Here is a 15,882-nt window from a genome sequence, read left to right as displayed (position 1 = left end):
AATTCTTTATGCTCTATGAATCGTGTTAACGAGCTATCAACCTCTTTCCTTACATCCGTCTATTTCTGTAGGACAAGTAGGACAAGAGTTTACTTCTTATTTTCTTCCGATGACTTCCACCGATGTGCCCGATGATCTCAGTCACCGTCCGTTTACTATGGATGTCTGACCAGCATCCACGCTATTTTCATCTAAAAACTCACCGGTAGCACATCGTACACCCCATCGCTGGGTAATGTGAGTGATACTTAAACATGCATCATGACACATTTGGAAAGAATTAGCAAAGCAGTTTTCAAGATGATGTTAAAGATCAGTTAAAGTTTTAGATGGAACACAGCATTTACTAAAATCTGCTTTATCACTTGTAAACTAGTTTGCAAAGTTTTCATGCCTAAAGTCAAACTTTGATAAGACTGTGTGCATAAAAATTGGTCAATTAAAGAACAATGTGCAAGTTGAACATTTTTGTCCGGAATATAATATTAAATATTATTTATCGTTATGATTTGGATAATGATAGAACGATTGACTTAAAATATTTAAATTAAATTCAGGAAATGAGGCGTATGATATCTCGTTGGTCTAGAAGGTCATTGACAACAGCAGGTAAAATAACAGTAGGAAAAATGTTACATTAAAGTTTTGCAATTCAAAGAATTCAAAACTATCTATTCTTTGAATTACAAAACTTTATTGTGACAAAAACACTAATCATTCCTTAAATAACACACTTGTTGAATAGCTTACCCAGTCCTCCTAGTAAAACCATACTTGAAATTTCTAATGCTCACTAAAAGATACATATACAAAAAGAGATGTTGCAATCAAATACCATATTTTAAAGGGGCTAAAACTGAAGTCTTGCATTACAAAAGAATATATATATATATGTGAAAAGGATAGCTCTAACTTTGCCAAAAGATGGGTGATTTTTGCTTAGATAGAATAGTCTGTGACATTATTTCTATTTGCTACCTAAGATACACTACATCGTTCCATTGTTACTTCCATTTTGATGACATTTAATTTTTGAAGAACACACTACACGTGTATTGTATGAATGTATTACAGAATGTCGCGATTGTATAGTGGTCTTTGAGTCAGATAGAATAAAAACACATCTGAACACTTTGACTGGTTTATCTAAACTAATTGAACATAAACATAATTATTGTCACGTTACCATGACGTCATATTATGATGACATCATAATAGCAATGTCTCACAACGTCACATGCACCTTGACGTCATGCAAGATATTTCCCAACATACTCCGGGCCGCAAAATGTACAAAATCACAATTCAAAAAAAAATATTAACGTTCATATTAGGTCGCAAAATGTACAAAATCACAATTTAAAAAATATTTAAAGTTCATAATAGGTCGCGTTGTGTTTGAAAAATTTAATTAGAAAGTCTTTGACTTCTCCTCAACTCTGGCTCTGATTCGCACACTTCCAAGGGATATAATTTCGTAATGGGACGGTTTGTTATGGTTCCGTTGCTAAGACGTAAAAGTGCGGATCTTGTGAGTCCATCTCTGCCAGTTGTGAGGTCCACCACTAGAGCAATTTTCCAGTTGATACGTTTTGTGAAGTCATCATGGACTTGGACGACATCTCCAATCTTGATCTTATTACATGTTGTTCCTGTTCTGCGATGATATTGTCTCAGAGAAGTAAGATATTCCGTCTTCCATCTGTTCCAGAAGTTTTGTAGGAGCTGAATTTGTTGTTTCATAAATTCATTAGCTTTCTCGTGATTTAATAGAGAATCATTGTTGGTATCCTCTTCATCCAAATAGGGTAGAGATGTCAATCTTCTTCCATATAGCAACTGAGATGGTGTAAGTGGCTGCAAATCCTCCGGATCTGTTGAAATGTAAGTCAGTGGTCTGTCATTCAGCATCGCTTCTATTTCCGTTACTACGGTGTGAAGAGTCTCCATATTTATCTTTGAGCGTCCAAGAACTTTCAGTAATGAAGTCTTTGTCAATCCAATGAGTCTCTCCCACCATCCACCATACCATGGAGCTCGACTTGGAATGAATTTCCATTGTACTCCATATTCAGCAAGTTTTTGATGTACGTTTTCTGCATGTGATGATCTAATGATTTCCTTGGATGCAGATTGAAAGGTTGTAGCATTATCTGAGATCATGATACTAGGCAGTGATCTCCTACTGATAAATCTTCTGAATGCAAGAAGAAATGAGCTCTGTGTTAGGTTTGGTACTAGCTCTAGGTGTAAGGCTCGAGTTGAGGCACAGGTAAAAAGGCATATATATGCTTTAGAGTTTTCTCCCAATTTATCCTTGACATAAAGGGGTCCTGCAAAATCTATGCCTGTCACGGTAAATGGAGGTTTCATCTGTAGACGGTCCTTTGGTAGCGGAGGGGGTTCTGGAGCTTGATAAGACTTTCCAATGACCTTTCTACAGCTGATACATCCTCTAAGAATCCCTTTCACACGTTGTCGAATCCTCGGTATCCAATATTGTTCATGGAGTAAGGTAATTGTTGAATTCAAACTGGCATGGGCATGTTTGTTGTGTGTATCAACAATAATAAGATGCGTCAATCGATGATATGTTGGAAGAAGGTATGGAAATTTTGTTTTATCCATAAGAGGCGCATTGTGAATTCTTCCTCCACACCTTAAAAATCCTTCGTTATCGAGGAACAGTTTCAGTTGCTGGATCAATGTTGGTTTCCTTCCAGATGGATGTTTCAGATATTCCATTTCTTTTGTAAACTCTGTTCTCTGTGCATCTTGTATGAGCAGTCTAATAACTTCACCTAACTCTTGTTTACTGAGAAATCCTGCTCTCTTTTCACTAGAATGTCTGCAGTTGTGAATGAATCTTCTTATGTATGCAAGAACTCTGACTAACATCATGAGTGAACTCTTATCTTCAAGTTTCAATATTGACTGTATACTTTCAGTCTTGATGTCTACAGTATCTTGAACCTTCGTTTGATGACTCATATCACTCTCTTCTTCTGTGCTTGTGGAACATAATATTGCCTTTGTTGGCCCATCCCATACAGGCCATTTTTGGGGTTCCATTAACCATTCTGGTCCATTCCACCAGAGGGTATCTTCTTTGAATTTCTTGAGGGCAATTCCTCGTGTGAGATAGTCAGCAGGATTACAGTATGTTGGACAATACTGCCATGTTGAAGATTTGCTGATCTCCCTAATTTCATTTACTCGGTTTGCTACAAATCTGTTTGGCGTTTTCTGTGAAATGATCCAGTGAAGTACAATTTGACTGTCACACCAAAAGTAAATTTTGTTAACTCCTGTTATTTCTTTTACATGTTTTCCCAATCTTGCTCCAATAAGTGCTCCCATGAGTTCTAGTCTTGGAAGTGTGATCTGCTTGATTGGTGTCACTCGATTTTTGGCCATAAGTAATGTTATCTTGTTCTTTGATAACAAATAGACACATGCACCATATGCTTGCTGACTTGCATCGGAGAAAACGTGCAATGAATCACACCTTGAATCTATTGACGAACTGTTATTTCTGTTTATTTTGATGTCCAGTGCATCACAAATTTCTGATGAGATTTCTCTCCATGTAGTCTGCATAGACTTAGGCAGTTTTTCGTCCCATTTCAAATTAGCTTTCCATAACTCTTGCATGAAAATCTTTGCCTTCACAGAAATAGGACTTAATAATCCAAGTGGATCAAACACCTTTGATGTTTCTCTCAATACTTCTCGCTTTGTAGTCACACGATACTTCTTTTGTCCAGTATCATTCTTTGCATATTGAAGAGTATCTTCTTGTGGATTCCATTTCATTCCAAGAACTTTAACGACAGAGTCTTCATCCGCTGTTTTTTCTGCTTTAGATAAGTTTTGTAGCATCTCACTGTTGGAGCTCCAGGAACGAAGATTAAAACCTCCTGCTGCAAGTAAGGTTCTTGATTCTTTGTAGAATTTCATAGCTGTTTCCTCACTCTGGAAGCTGGCTAAAACATTGTCAACATAGAGATTTTGTTCAAGAAGAGATGAAGTTTCATTTGCATTCTCTTGAAAATGTTTCATCAGAGTAGCGCTGAGGATAAAGGGTGAACAAGTTGCTCCAAACAGGACAGATCGAAAGCGGTAAGTTGTCAATGGACTCGATGCATTACCTGGATCGCTAAGCCAAAGGAATCGTGTTGCATCACGGTCTTTCTGGTGAAGCTCAATTTGAAGGAAGGCCTTTTCAATATCTGCTGTTACTGCAAACTTGTTCAGTCTGAATCTGGTCAATATTGACGTGATGTCATTCATCACAGGGGAGTATGGCTCAATGCAGTCGTTTAGACTAACATGTCCAGTTTTTTCCTTGCAGCTACAATCGTACACAATTCTAATCGGGGTTGTAGTGCTGTCCTTTTTCACAGGGTGATGAGGGATATAATGGACTCTATTTTCTGAATTTTCTGGATCTTCAACTTTCTCAATAAAGCCTTTGTTTGCTTGATCCTGTATTATCTCACTGTACAGCTTTAACATTTTTGGATCCTTTGCTAATCTCTGAATAACATTTTCTGTTCTTCTTTTCACAATCTCGTAGTTTGTAGGTAAGCAGGGAGAGTTTTCTTTCCAGGGGATTTTAGCAACATAATGACCATCCTCTTTATTGATTGATGTAGCAGCAAAATTCAAGAGTTTCTCCTTGCCTTTTATCTCTTCACTGTGATCATCAATTCCCATGGATTCAATTTTCCAGAATTTTTCCAGGTCAACCTCTTCCACTTTATGATCTGCCAAAATATGGAACATCCCTGAATGCTGTTTTCCAGATGAGTGGATAGGTCCAGATATAAGATATCCAACCTTTGATTCGACCGCTGTGGGTCCATTTCCTCTGATGATTCTGTCTCCTACTATGCTCCAATAGTAGTCTGCACCAATTAGCATTGAAATATGGAACTGCTCATCTGAGCTGATTGGGTGTGCCAATTTCAATCCCTTTAGGTATGAGAGTTCCCTGATATTGACACGTGCTCTGTTGAAGATTGGAGCTGCTATTGTTGGAATGATGATGACCTCCATTGGAATTTTCTCTCGGGTTTGTGTTTCTAGTTGAACTTTAGCTTTCTCTAGGTTACGAACTTCACTGTTCTTGTCTCCAAATGCTGAAATCTTTAGAGTGATGGATCCCGTTGATTTTATGTCAAGTTTCTGTGCTAACTCCTCAGTTATAAATGAGTTTTGAGCTCCTTCATCTAGCAAAACATTGCAGTTGACTTCTTGATTTCTATACCAAATTGGTGTCACAGCAGTTTTTAGCAGCACTTCAGTGTTGGCTCTAACATGTGATGAAGAGTGAAGCTGGAATGACTGCTCTCGTTGATGTGGCTGTTTGAATTGTGTGCTCTCGGCATTAACAGCTCTCTCTGAAGTACTTCATGGGAATTGAGAATTGCGGCAAATACTAGTATGATGAAGCTTTTTGCAATTCCTACACTTGAAATGCGACTGACATTCGCTTACTTTGTGTTTTCCAAAGCAATTAAAGCAGACTTTCTTCTGTTTGACGATTGATATCCTTTCTTCATAATCAGTGATGACATGGCAAGCCGTTGGCGAGTGTTTTCCATTACAAAACAAGCATTGCTTTACCGTAGTTCCTTGCTTGATGGTTTTCTTATGGTTTGCTCCTGTAACAAAGTTAGCAGTTGGGATGAACTCCTGTGATTCTTGGTTAGATCTTGTATTGCTAGCATTTCAAGCATCCTGAACGCAAAGTTCCTTCTTTATTGCTCTCCTCAATGAGTTTAAATCCCAGTTGTCATCTCCTTTGTCCCGAGTAATGTTCTTCCGAATGTCTGCTGGGAGCTTGTTGTAAATCATGGGTGTTAGAATCGTCCCATACGTGGTTTCGTCAGTGCCCAAGGACTCCAAACCTCTAATGCAGCACTCCATTTTGTCATAAAAAATTCTCAAACAATCTGGATTAGACTTTGGTAGTTGTATGTTGATAAGAGCCTGTATGTGCGCATTGACGATTTTATGATTTTGCCCATATCTTTCAAATAAGACATCTATTGCCTGTCTGTAGTTTGTATTGGTCAAACTAAATCCTGAGATAACGCGAAGTGCTTCTCCACACAACAATGACCGAAGGTAGCTAAATTTTTCTACATCAGATAAACTGTTGTTCCCATGAATACTTGTATTGTAACAATCCCAAAATGTTTGCCATTCAAGAAGATTTCCCTCAAAAATTGGTAGATTGAGTTTCGGTAACTTATGGGAGTTTGCTGAGTGAGTAGCACCACAATTAGAGTTTGGATTCAAATTGAGGCTTGTAACGGTCTGCTGAACACATGAATTTTGAGAAAAATCATGCGTCGAATGAGCATTCTTTTCGATTTGAAGATTTTCATTGCGATCCAAATACTGGTAACTGCTGGCAGTTGCATTTAAAGTTGATCCTTGTACTAAGAGATGTTTTTTGATTTTCTTAATTTTTGACTCTATATTAAATTTGTACTCATCTGCCTCAAGGATTTCCTTTTCCACATCCTCTTCAACTGTATCTTCTAGAATTCTGTCATCTAGATTCCTAAGAATTTCTTGCTTCTCCTTTAGTGTTGATACTATAGTCTCTATATCCTCTGTATTGTTTTCCTCTAAAAATGATTCCTCCAATTTTTTCAAAAGTCTTGTAACAGCACTTCTTTGTCCTGAACGAACTGCTCTAAGTTTAGAAGTCATATTCTCTCCGTTTGGGCACGGCACCAAAATGTCGCGATTGTATAGTGGTCTTTGAGTCAGATAGAATAAAAACACATCTGAACACTTTGACTGGTTTATCTAAACTAATTGAACATAAACATAATTATTGTCACGTTACCATGACGTCATATTATGATGACATCATAATAGCAATGTCTCACAACGTCACATGCACCTTGACGTCATGCAAGATATTTCCCAACATTATATGTATACTTGTTTAAAACTGTCTCTTCAATATGTAATAGGAGGACAATTTGTAAAATTAGATTAATGATACCAGTGCTCCCCAACTTTGGCATTAAACTTAGAATGATATTGAAGGGGCGATTAAAAATTTGGAAAAAAAAGAAGAAAAAAAAGAGATGTTCAGTTGTTTACATACGACGACGGACGAATACTAGTACCAATTTCAATAGGTCTTCTGAGTGAGTCATGTCACCTAAAAAGAGAAGAATGTAGTTACTGTACGTAGTACAGCAAAGTTTACCAACGTAACAAGAAAAAATGATGTATCGCAACCTTGCACGGCATATCCGCAGATCTGACTATCACTTTATACACCCACCAATTACCAACTGTATATTTGTTTTTGCAGATCCCCCCCCCCCCCCCCAGAATTTAACCAACGGTGTATACAGATGATGATATCTCAAATAAAACAAAGCTCATTCTATTTTAATGATCTCTTATCGATATAAACAAAAATACCTCCTCAAATATAGATATTTATTTACCACACTCATATGACAAAAAAGTAAATATTTAAGGAATAAGGAATCATTCTTTGATTATTATGAGGATATAATTTTGGTCGGGCGTGGTCAAATCCAATAAAGCCCAGGGGGCTTCAAGATACATTTGACCACGCTCCGACCGAAATTAACACCTCACACTATTCAAAGAATGATTCGTTATTGTTTATATTTATATCATTTCAAATTTCTACTCTTTAGAAACAACATTTTTTTCACGTAGCATGCTGTGTATTACTACGCGGCGCAGCCAATGCCGTTTTCGGTTATGCTTTAAGACACACCCATTTTGTGTCGCTCATGTTTTATGAAATTATTGGGCTAAAGACTTCATATTGTTACCACAGACAAGACAGTTGAAAATGTAAATATTACAAAAAAGTGTTATTACAGAGTCTATGATATCGATTGATTTATAGATAATGTGAACAAGAAAATCTATGATATTTCGATTAATAGTCACATTAGCACATTTTACTGCTCAAGAAACTCGAAAGTATATGAAAGTCCAATAAAAAATAACAGTCACAGTAACAAAAATTTCACAAGATACTCCTCGTCTTCATTGTGGACCACTTGTTGAGGGCATCATCATATAGGAAGGAATCTGTAAGAGCATAATGCTGATCAGACTTTACAATCCCCTCACTAACAAATCTATCCCTTCAGCTATCCATCACTCCTGAAACTTCTTATGTGCTAAAACAGCCTCAGACCTCTGATTTAACTATATCTAGTAGTATGGCATTTGAAATCAAAAGTACAGAGACCAGAAGAGTCTACAGATGGAGAGGTTGGAGCTTGCTGAACGAAAAAGGAAAGGACAGTGCCATCTCTAGAATCCCTGAACCTCCCAAGAACTGAAACAATGGAATGCAGAATAGGATTGACAGAGTAGAAGAGGAAAAGTTAATATCCGTCCCATGAAACTGTTCACAATGAAAACGAAGGTTGTTTAAGTTGTTTAAGGACATCGGACAAGGTATTGACACGATACAGAAACTTAAAGTAAATGTTCCATATTTAGCGTGTAGGATATTTGGCGAAAAATGATTTTTCAACAAGTTTGCGTGGATTTGAATTGGCATTTTTATGAGTGTGCTCATTCTAATGCATATATGAAAGGAATTTAGCGATATACTTGAATTAGCGGAAGCCTCTTTCCGCCAAAATACTAAAAAAAATACACAGCCAAATGTAATGCGTTTACAGTATAACAAGTGAGAGGTTTATGGAGGCCAAGAGCTGTAGCAGACTTCTCCAACAAAACAAATAGAAGTAAGTGATAGGTCTTGACAACATCATTTGCAGCACCTTCAAGACACAACCACCTAGTGTGGAAAGTTCTGTTAAATGAGTCCAGAAGCACACAACCTAAAATTTCTTTTGATAAATACAGAAGAGATTCATTCCTATCCCCCCCTCCACACACACAGGTGAGGGAGACACTAGAGAGGAAATGTATAAATTTCTACTATCCCAAGTCATATTTTTCAGTTGACATGATACTTAATTTACATACGTGATTTTTTGTGTGCCTTTATTGTTTAGTTCTACTTATCAATAAATTTTAAAAAGTTTAGTTCCTGGAGATTTTTAATCAATTTTTATAAATACGAGTATTATAATAGAGACTCGTTTTGGATAAAAGCATGAACATCATTTTTTAAAATATGCCTTTATATAGAAGCGAATATTTGCTATAAAAAAACAACAAATTAAATATTTTAAAGAATGATGTTATTTGAAACACTATAACACATTGTACATTTATTGCATGACTGTGACATCATATTTCCCGAGGGCAACGTCCGAAAGAAATATAATTTTTTTTGGGGGGGGGGGAGAAATCTTCATATCTCCCGAATATTCGTGCTATAAGTTGTTTATTATACCGACCAACAGGGATAATTTATAATATATCGGGTTTTAACCGTTTTTCAACTATTGTAAAGCAATAACGGGTTATAATGAAAAATATGACGATGAAAGGGAAATATGATTAATTAAGTTTAAGTGGAAATTATTTTATATTTCAGGTTAAGTATTATTTCTTATTAGTTTTAGCGAGCAGTTCCTGTGTTTAGGGAAACAGGGAAATATTTAAAGTTAAATGCCAAAAAAACACCATATTTTTGAAAATAGGGATTTGTTTTTTTGTTTTTGGATGGTTCAAGTTTTTCCGATGCATGGTCAAACAATTGTCTTACATCCATACATAAATAATAATTATCATTATGTTGAATACCAGGTACACAGTCAATGAACACAATGATATTCTGAGGAATGATTCCTTTTAGAAAATGGCAATGGTCTATGTGTAAACACACAGAGAGAGAGAGAGAGAGAGAGAGAGAGAGAGAGAGAGAGAGGGGGGGGGGATGGCGAGTGTTACATGTATAAGTATGTGTCTGATCTTTATTAATAAACTTCAAACGCATTGTCACTCAGAAATTTTACTCTCTTAATTAAGTTTAAGTGGAAATGAATTATTTTATTTTTCAGGTTTAGTATTATTTCTTATGAGTTTTAGTGAGCAGTTCCTGTATTAAGAGAAACAGGGACGAGTTTAATGCCAAAAAAACCCATATACTAGGATTGGTTTTATAGTTTTTCCGATGCATGTTCATACATTTCTACGTGCCCAATACAAACCCTGTTGCTATCATCGGTTTCCACAGATATGATCATGACTCCATTTTGAGTATTTTAAAATTCATCGCATTGTTACAGTAAACAATTATTGTATTGTGTGGAAATGCTGAAAGTGGCTGCTGAATATTGCATAGAAGGAACTAACAAGTCTTCAATGTATGAATGCTCCTGTTGGTACGAGATGTACAAAGTAAACCTCTATTAATTTATTATTAAGAATTTTTAGTTCCAGTTCTCCGTACCTCATGGACAGAATCAACAGGTGGAAGGTTTACTGTTTAGAAATCTGAGCCAGTCCAACCGAGTCTGTTCAATCCGTGCTATATCATCATAGCAAAAGTATTATTGCGATCACTAACGCCACAAATTATGATAAAAACTTTTGTTGGTATTTCAATTTTTTTTAATTTTTTCTACCTCAACACTATAATAATTAAGTCCTATGAAGGCAAGTCACAAGGATTTAAGCAATGCATATATTCTTAAGCGAAGAAATAGATTTAGTGGTAATGAAACCACGACCAGATACCAGGCCGGTAAGCAAGAAAATACTCTGTTAAGGTAAATGTGTATCAGTGAATGAGAGAGTGTTCTATTATCCAGCAAAGTGGTCTAGAGATTAAAGACTTTAATATAAATCAAACTCAACGTTCCAAATTTGCATGAATTAAACTGCGATTTTTTTACACCTAAAATAGCTAGTTTTAGTGAAAGAATTTTTTTAATTTATTCTACTAGAAAGTCGTCACAAATTAATTGTTACAGATTTCCTATACAAAACACTGTGCCAGATGATTATGCCACTGTCAAGGTGGCATTTTTTCACCCGTCTAAGCTGCATATATCGAAAATTCAAATGTGCCATATGATAGACCATGACTTAAAGAGTTAACAACCACCTTTAATTTGTTATCATTGTATCTCACCTGTCAGGTGAGATATTTACATTTCAAATATAAAGTTCTACAGGAAAAGAATTTTTCCTACAGGAAAAACAAAATTCCTATAGGAAATTTGAAATTTCCCATTGGAATACAAAAACTTCCTATAGAGAAAAACAACATGCCTGAATCAAATTTCTACAGGAAATATCATTCTCATACAGGAAATATAATTCCTGTAAGATTTTTAGAAAAAAAATTCTATAGGATTGTCTATATCTCCTGTTGGCGAATCATTTCTCCTATGGGAATTATCATTTTCCTACGCGAAATTAATTTTTAAAGGTAATTATCCCACCTGTCAGGTGAAACACACTAAAAACAAAAGTGGTTATATACTCTCTAAACAATGGTCTATCATTTGGTAAAAATGGATTTTTCCGACACTCCATTTTAAGCGGGTGCAGAAATGCCACCTCCACACTGGCATAATTATCCGGCACAGTGTTACTAGCTTGACTGTTTTTTTTTTAAATCAACATTCAGTGATGTGACTTAAGACGGGTACTCTATAGTAGATCCCCTCACAAATCAGGGTAACTAAGTTCTTATTATAATATGAAGATTACGTCATCGCTCGACATGAAATTAATCTGATATTTGACAAAGTTTACAAATATTGGAAAAACATTTCAATCCATACCCATTTGAGGGTAGAAAACAAACCACAACAGGTAGCAATCCCCCGAGCAGAAACAACAATATTCTTAATGTTAATCAGCACATTTGTTGACGGCAGACAATGGATCGACGCAAGGAAACACCTCGTGTAGGTCTGGCCGAAAGTCAGTTTAATTCCCCACAATGGAATTCTTTGATGTTCAAACGAAGCCCTGTTATGTTCTTGCTCGTTTACGTCGACGTCCTGGAGTAGCTTTTGCAAATGGATTCATTCAAAATTTTCGATTGATATGGCGTGGGTTTTTTATCAAATGTAACCAGATTTCCAACATATCAAGTTCACGGAATATAGATAAAAAAAAAATAAAAAATAAAAATGTGAGGTATGACTATCAATATTTGATTTCTTTCTTTAGATATTCAAAAAACCAACTGCTTTCTTATTGCTCCATGCGGGTTTAAAGATGGTTAGCATTGCAGGCAAAATGCCTAACCCGTGTAAGCCAGATATTAAATGTTTTTTTTTTTCCCTGCAACACTAGCTTCCGTCCTAGTCCAAAGAAAGCACGAAAGAAATAGCGGTATCTTTTACATTTACATTTATCTTTAAAACATTTAATTATCAATCATCCATCAAAAGTTAGTAAACGTTAGTTATTATTTTTGTCAATAACAACGTTAAACAAAAGAAATTGGCCATATATGTGAAGATTACTATGGTAACTACAGCTACTTTAAAATTTGAGGTCAGTCCATGCAGGTCTGTGGAGTTAGAGCTCTCAGTGAAGTTTTAGTTTCGATCGATCAAGAAACAATCCCCACAAAGTCAACAGCAAGAAATATTTATTAAAAGTATCAGAGTTAAAGTTATCATTTAAAAGGCTAAACACGGCATCTAAATGCAGTTTAGAAAGTGTATATTCTTATGCCTACATTGAAGATCATGTTCATTGTGTTGATATAGATCTGTCTTGTCATGAATGTATGAATTACAATCGATTCTCGTATAAAAATAAAGAAACATATTTAGAGGATTTATATATTTAATTATCTAACTACATTTGAGACTACTCACGCGCGAAAAGTTTTACATTACATATATATTTTAGTAGTTTGTTTGAAATTCAGAATTCGCAATATATCGGTAAGAGAATCAAACACTACTTGGATTTATCTTTTAAAGTTTACCAAAAGCTATTGTATAAACTACCCATAATTTAGCCTTAATAACTTAATGCTTACTAATATTAAAAGTAGTTTCAACTTTTTACTACGTGTATAAACATACAGACGTGCCTTCCTCCTGCATCTTTTACAGTCTGGTTTGAGTTCGACCATCGTCTCCTTCCACCGTCTATCTGCCCAGCCTGGATTTTACTACAACATTGTGCTTTTACCTTTGGATCACAGATCCTCGTGCGCATTGTCATGTACATGTAGCAACTCCTAAATCTGCTGTCTCATGGAGTTTCTGAATCATCTGTTTGAGGATCGGATTAATGGTAAAATGTGTGATATTTATTGTATTACACTGTTAATAGCTTTAATTAGAGTACCATTCAGTTGCAAATACGCAAACATGCACATCAATTATATATGGAGTGGCCGTGGAACTTTACACACGCAGGTACATAATTAAAATATGATTGATGTATGCCCACCATAGGCAAACGACTTAGTCACACAGTCATTCATCTGGCAAGTTTAAAACACAGATAACCCGATATAAGTAATCAAATGATGTAACGGCGAATTTTGAACAAAATCCTCTTAAATTTTGCCATTAACTTTAATGTAATAAGAGAATAAGAAATATTATATTTTTTATTAATGCTCATTTTCGGTAACTGATTTTGTCTCTAAGCATTAACTGTACAACAAAGGGTAATGAACAGGTGAAAGATAAAGAAAAAGAAATGCAATATGCATGTACTATTATACATCCCCGCAGTGAGGACGCTTTGATATCTGTGGACTGTGCACTGCTGATAGAGACTTCTGAAGACTGTTCGTAATGCAAGTCAAGTGCGCTCTTACTGGTCCGCTCTTGAGAACGAGGAAAAGTCGACACCGCGAGAAGAATGTTTAAACAACGATGTTTTACATACCCGCAATCTCCCGACATTGGTCCGAAATATTTGACTAAATGCGACACGGGAGGCCTATTTATTTCAAAATTAAGTGGAGTTGAAGGTTTCGTGTGCGGCTCTTGAGATGCCATAATTGAAACTGTCTGTAAGTCATTTATCAGTAAGTGAAAGCGGGCTACATCTCGAGACCTCTTCCTTGCCTTTTTTCGCAGCTTTCAGTGCGAAATATACTTTTGAGAAAGATTTCCAAGTGGCGGTAGCCATAACATTCTATCGGACAGCAATGGAGGTAATAACACTTTCATGTTCGACATCATCAACTCTGAAACGCGACAAATGTACAAGAAACACTTACAAGCTTTGTAAAGCCGAGAAAACTAGGCTCATTTATAAAAGATACCGGGCCATTTGACGATTTGCTCTTATGATGTGTCAGTTGGTCGAAGATGTAAAAAATAGGCTGTGATATCGAGATAGTGTTTGATCTGAGAATGAAAAAAATGAAATGAAGAACATTTGTTTATCCGGTTAATCTCATACTGATAATTCAGGTTGATTAATTCGATGTCAAGAAGATATCAAAATATTTTATTTATTAAATTGGCCGTTAATTAATATTCTTTTGAATTAGGTTTTTTTTAAAGAAAATAATTCAAAGGGTTTTCTTTCCCAATCTATACACATGTTTTAAAACATACAATTACGCAAAGTTATGAATTGTTTTTTGAATCATATTTTAGCAATGAAATAATGTGTATTATTGTGAAACATTTCTTCTACAAAAGATCTTACATATGCTTTTGGGTATTGCAAAAAATGTAATAAATAAATAGGAAAATATTGAATAAATAAAAAATACATAAAAGCCACGGAAACTTTATCAACAAAAATGGACAATTAGTTTTCTGCAGAAATGAATATTCATGTATCAAAATTCTGCCTGACTACCCTATGAATTTCTATCAAACAGTTATACAGAATGATTCAAAACGTACTTGTTGATGGCTTCTTTAATCAAACTCAAGATACCAGCAAGTCAAGAGGATTTTGTCTCGTTTAACGTAAACATTTTACTTTTATGTCTCGTCATATCTGATACAGTTTGAATTAACATGCCTAAAATAAAATAAAAATCAGACGTTAGTTTGGATGTTTTACGTTAGATTATTCTGTGTAAAGACAGTTTTTTTTTCGGAAAACGATATTTTAACACTCTCTGAAATTATAAAAGGAAGATATGAAGGTGCAGACATTTTAAGTGAAGTGACGGACGCTTTGCCACTAAGATATACATTTATCATACAAAGTCAAATGTTAAGCATGATCTTACAAAAGCAAGATTAAGATTTTTTATTTCATTAGTATATTGAAAAGTAGGATGGTCAAACCAAAAAAAAAAAAATCCTGCTTTTGATTCAAAATAAAAAAAGAGAAAATTGAATCTATTTTAATGAAGATATATATTTATATAATCATCATACTAAAAAAACATTTCTAAGAAAACAAAAATGTGTATGCGTTTTAAAAGTATTTAAAACTAATTTTGTTTTTGAAATTCAAAATTATTATATTCTTTTATTGTTTGTATAAATTTCCCCTACTTTGTTTATTTCATCCTTTATATTTGAAGGATTGTATAAAATTTCGTTATCTTCCTGGGATTTTTTTTTTTGAAAAAGTATATAAAATACGTCTTTTGGTACACGTAAATTCTGTGCTTTTTATAAATTGAATGATCAAACGTTTATCGCAATTATTTGTCTGAATGGTTGTTTCAAAAACAAATCAGTGTACAAACATCGCAAGTTTGGTTCCTGAAGTTATCAAAACTTATACGAGTTTATCAGAAACAGAAATTCTCTCACCAAATATTTTACGTTTTATTTGCCTAAACGTTCTTTATCGAAAGTTCGGAATCTGACGTAGGTGTCTCTATCAAGAAATGATAGATGATGATTATCTGATTACGGTCACTTCTGTGTTTGTTTTATTATAAATCTGCATTTGGGACCAGAGAAACCCATTAACATAAGTCACGTGATGTAGATATGGGCGGGCCACTGGAAGGGA

At 35.1% G+C, this 15,882-nt stretch overlaps 1 protein-coding gene across 1 annotated transcript; it reads right to left on the bottom strand.

The window, feature by feature from the left end:
* Positions 1-1,407: 1,407 nt before the first annotated feature.
* LOC128191877 (uncharacterized) lies at positions 1,408-6,729 on the bottom strand. Its single transcript, XM_052864229.1, has 2 exons — positions 6,506-6,729; positions 1,408-5,413 (listed from the first exon to the last, which is right to left on the bottom strand). Exons 1-2 carry the CDS (start codon positions 6,727-6,729, stop codon positions 1,408-1,410), a joined length of 4,230 nt encoding a protein of 1,409 aa, XP_052720189.1.
* Between the last annotated feature and the right edge of the window lie 9,153 nt (positions 6,730-15,882).

The sequence above is a fragment of the Crassostrea angulata genome, chromosome 1, assembly GCF_025612915.1.
Source record: "Crassostrea angulata isolate pt1a10 chromosome 1, ASM2561291v2, whole genome shotgun sequence".
NCBI lineage: Eukaryota > Metazoa > Mollusca > Bivalvia > Ostreida > Ostreidae > Magallana > Magallana angulata.
The sequence above is the reverse complement of the archived record's forward strand: the minus strand, read 5'-3'. Positions and strand labels throughout refer to the sequence as shown.

Bases quoted from the DNA above. Each gene is read 5' to 3' on its own strand.
- LOC128191877 (XM_052864229.1), bottom strand. From the start codon at position 6,729: ATGACTTCTAAACTTAGAGCAGTTCGTTCAGGACAAAGAAGTGCTGTT. The intron at 5,414-6,505 runs GTACAAATTTAA...ATTCCCATGAAG, and splicing joins GAAATCCTTGAGGCAGATGA to TACTTCAGAGAGAGCTGTTA.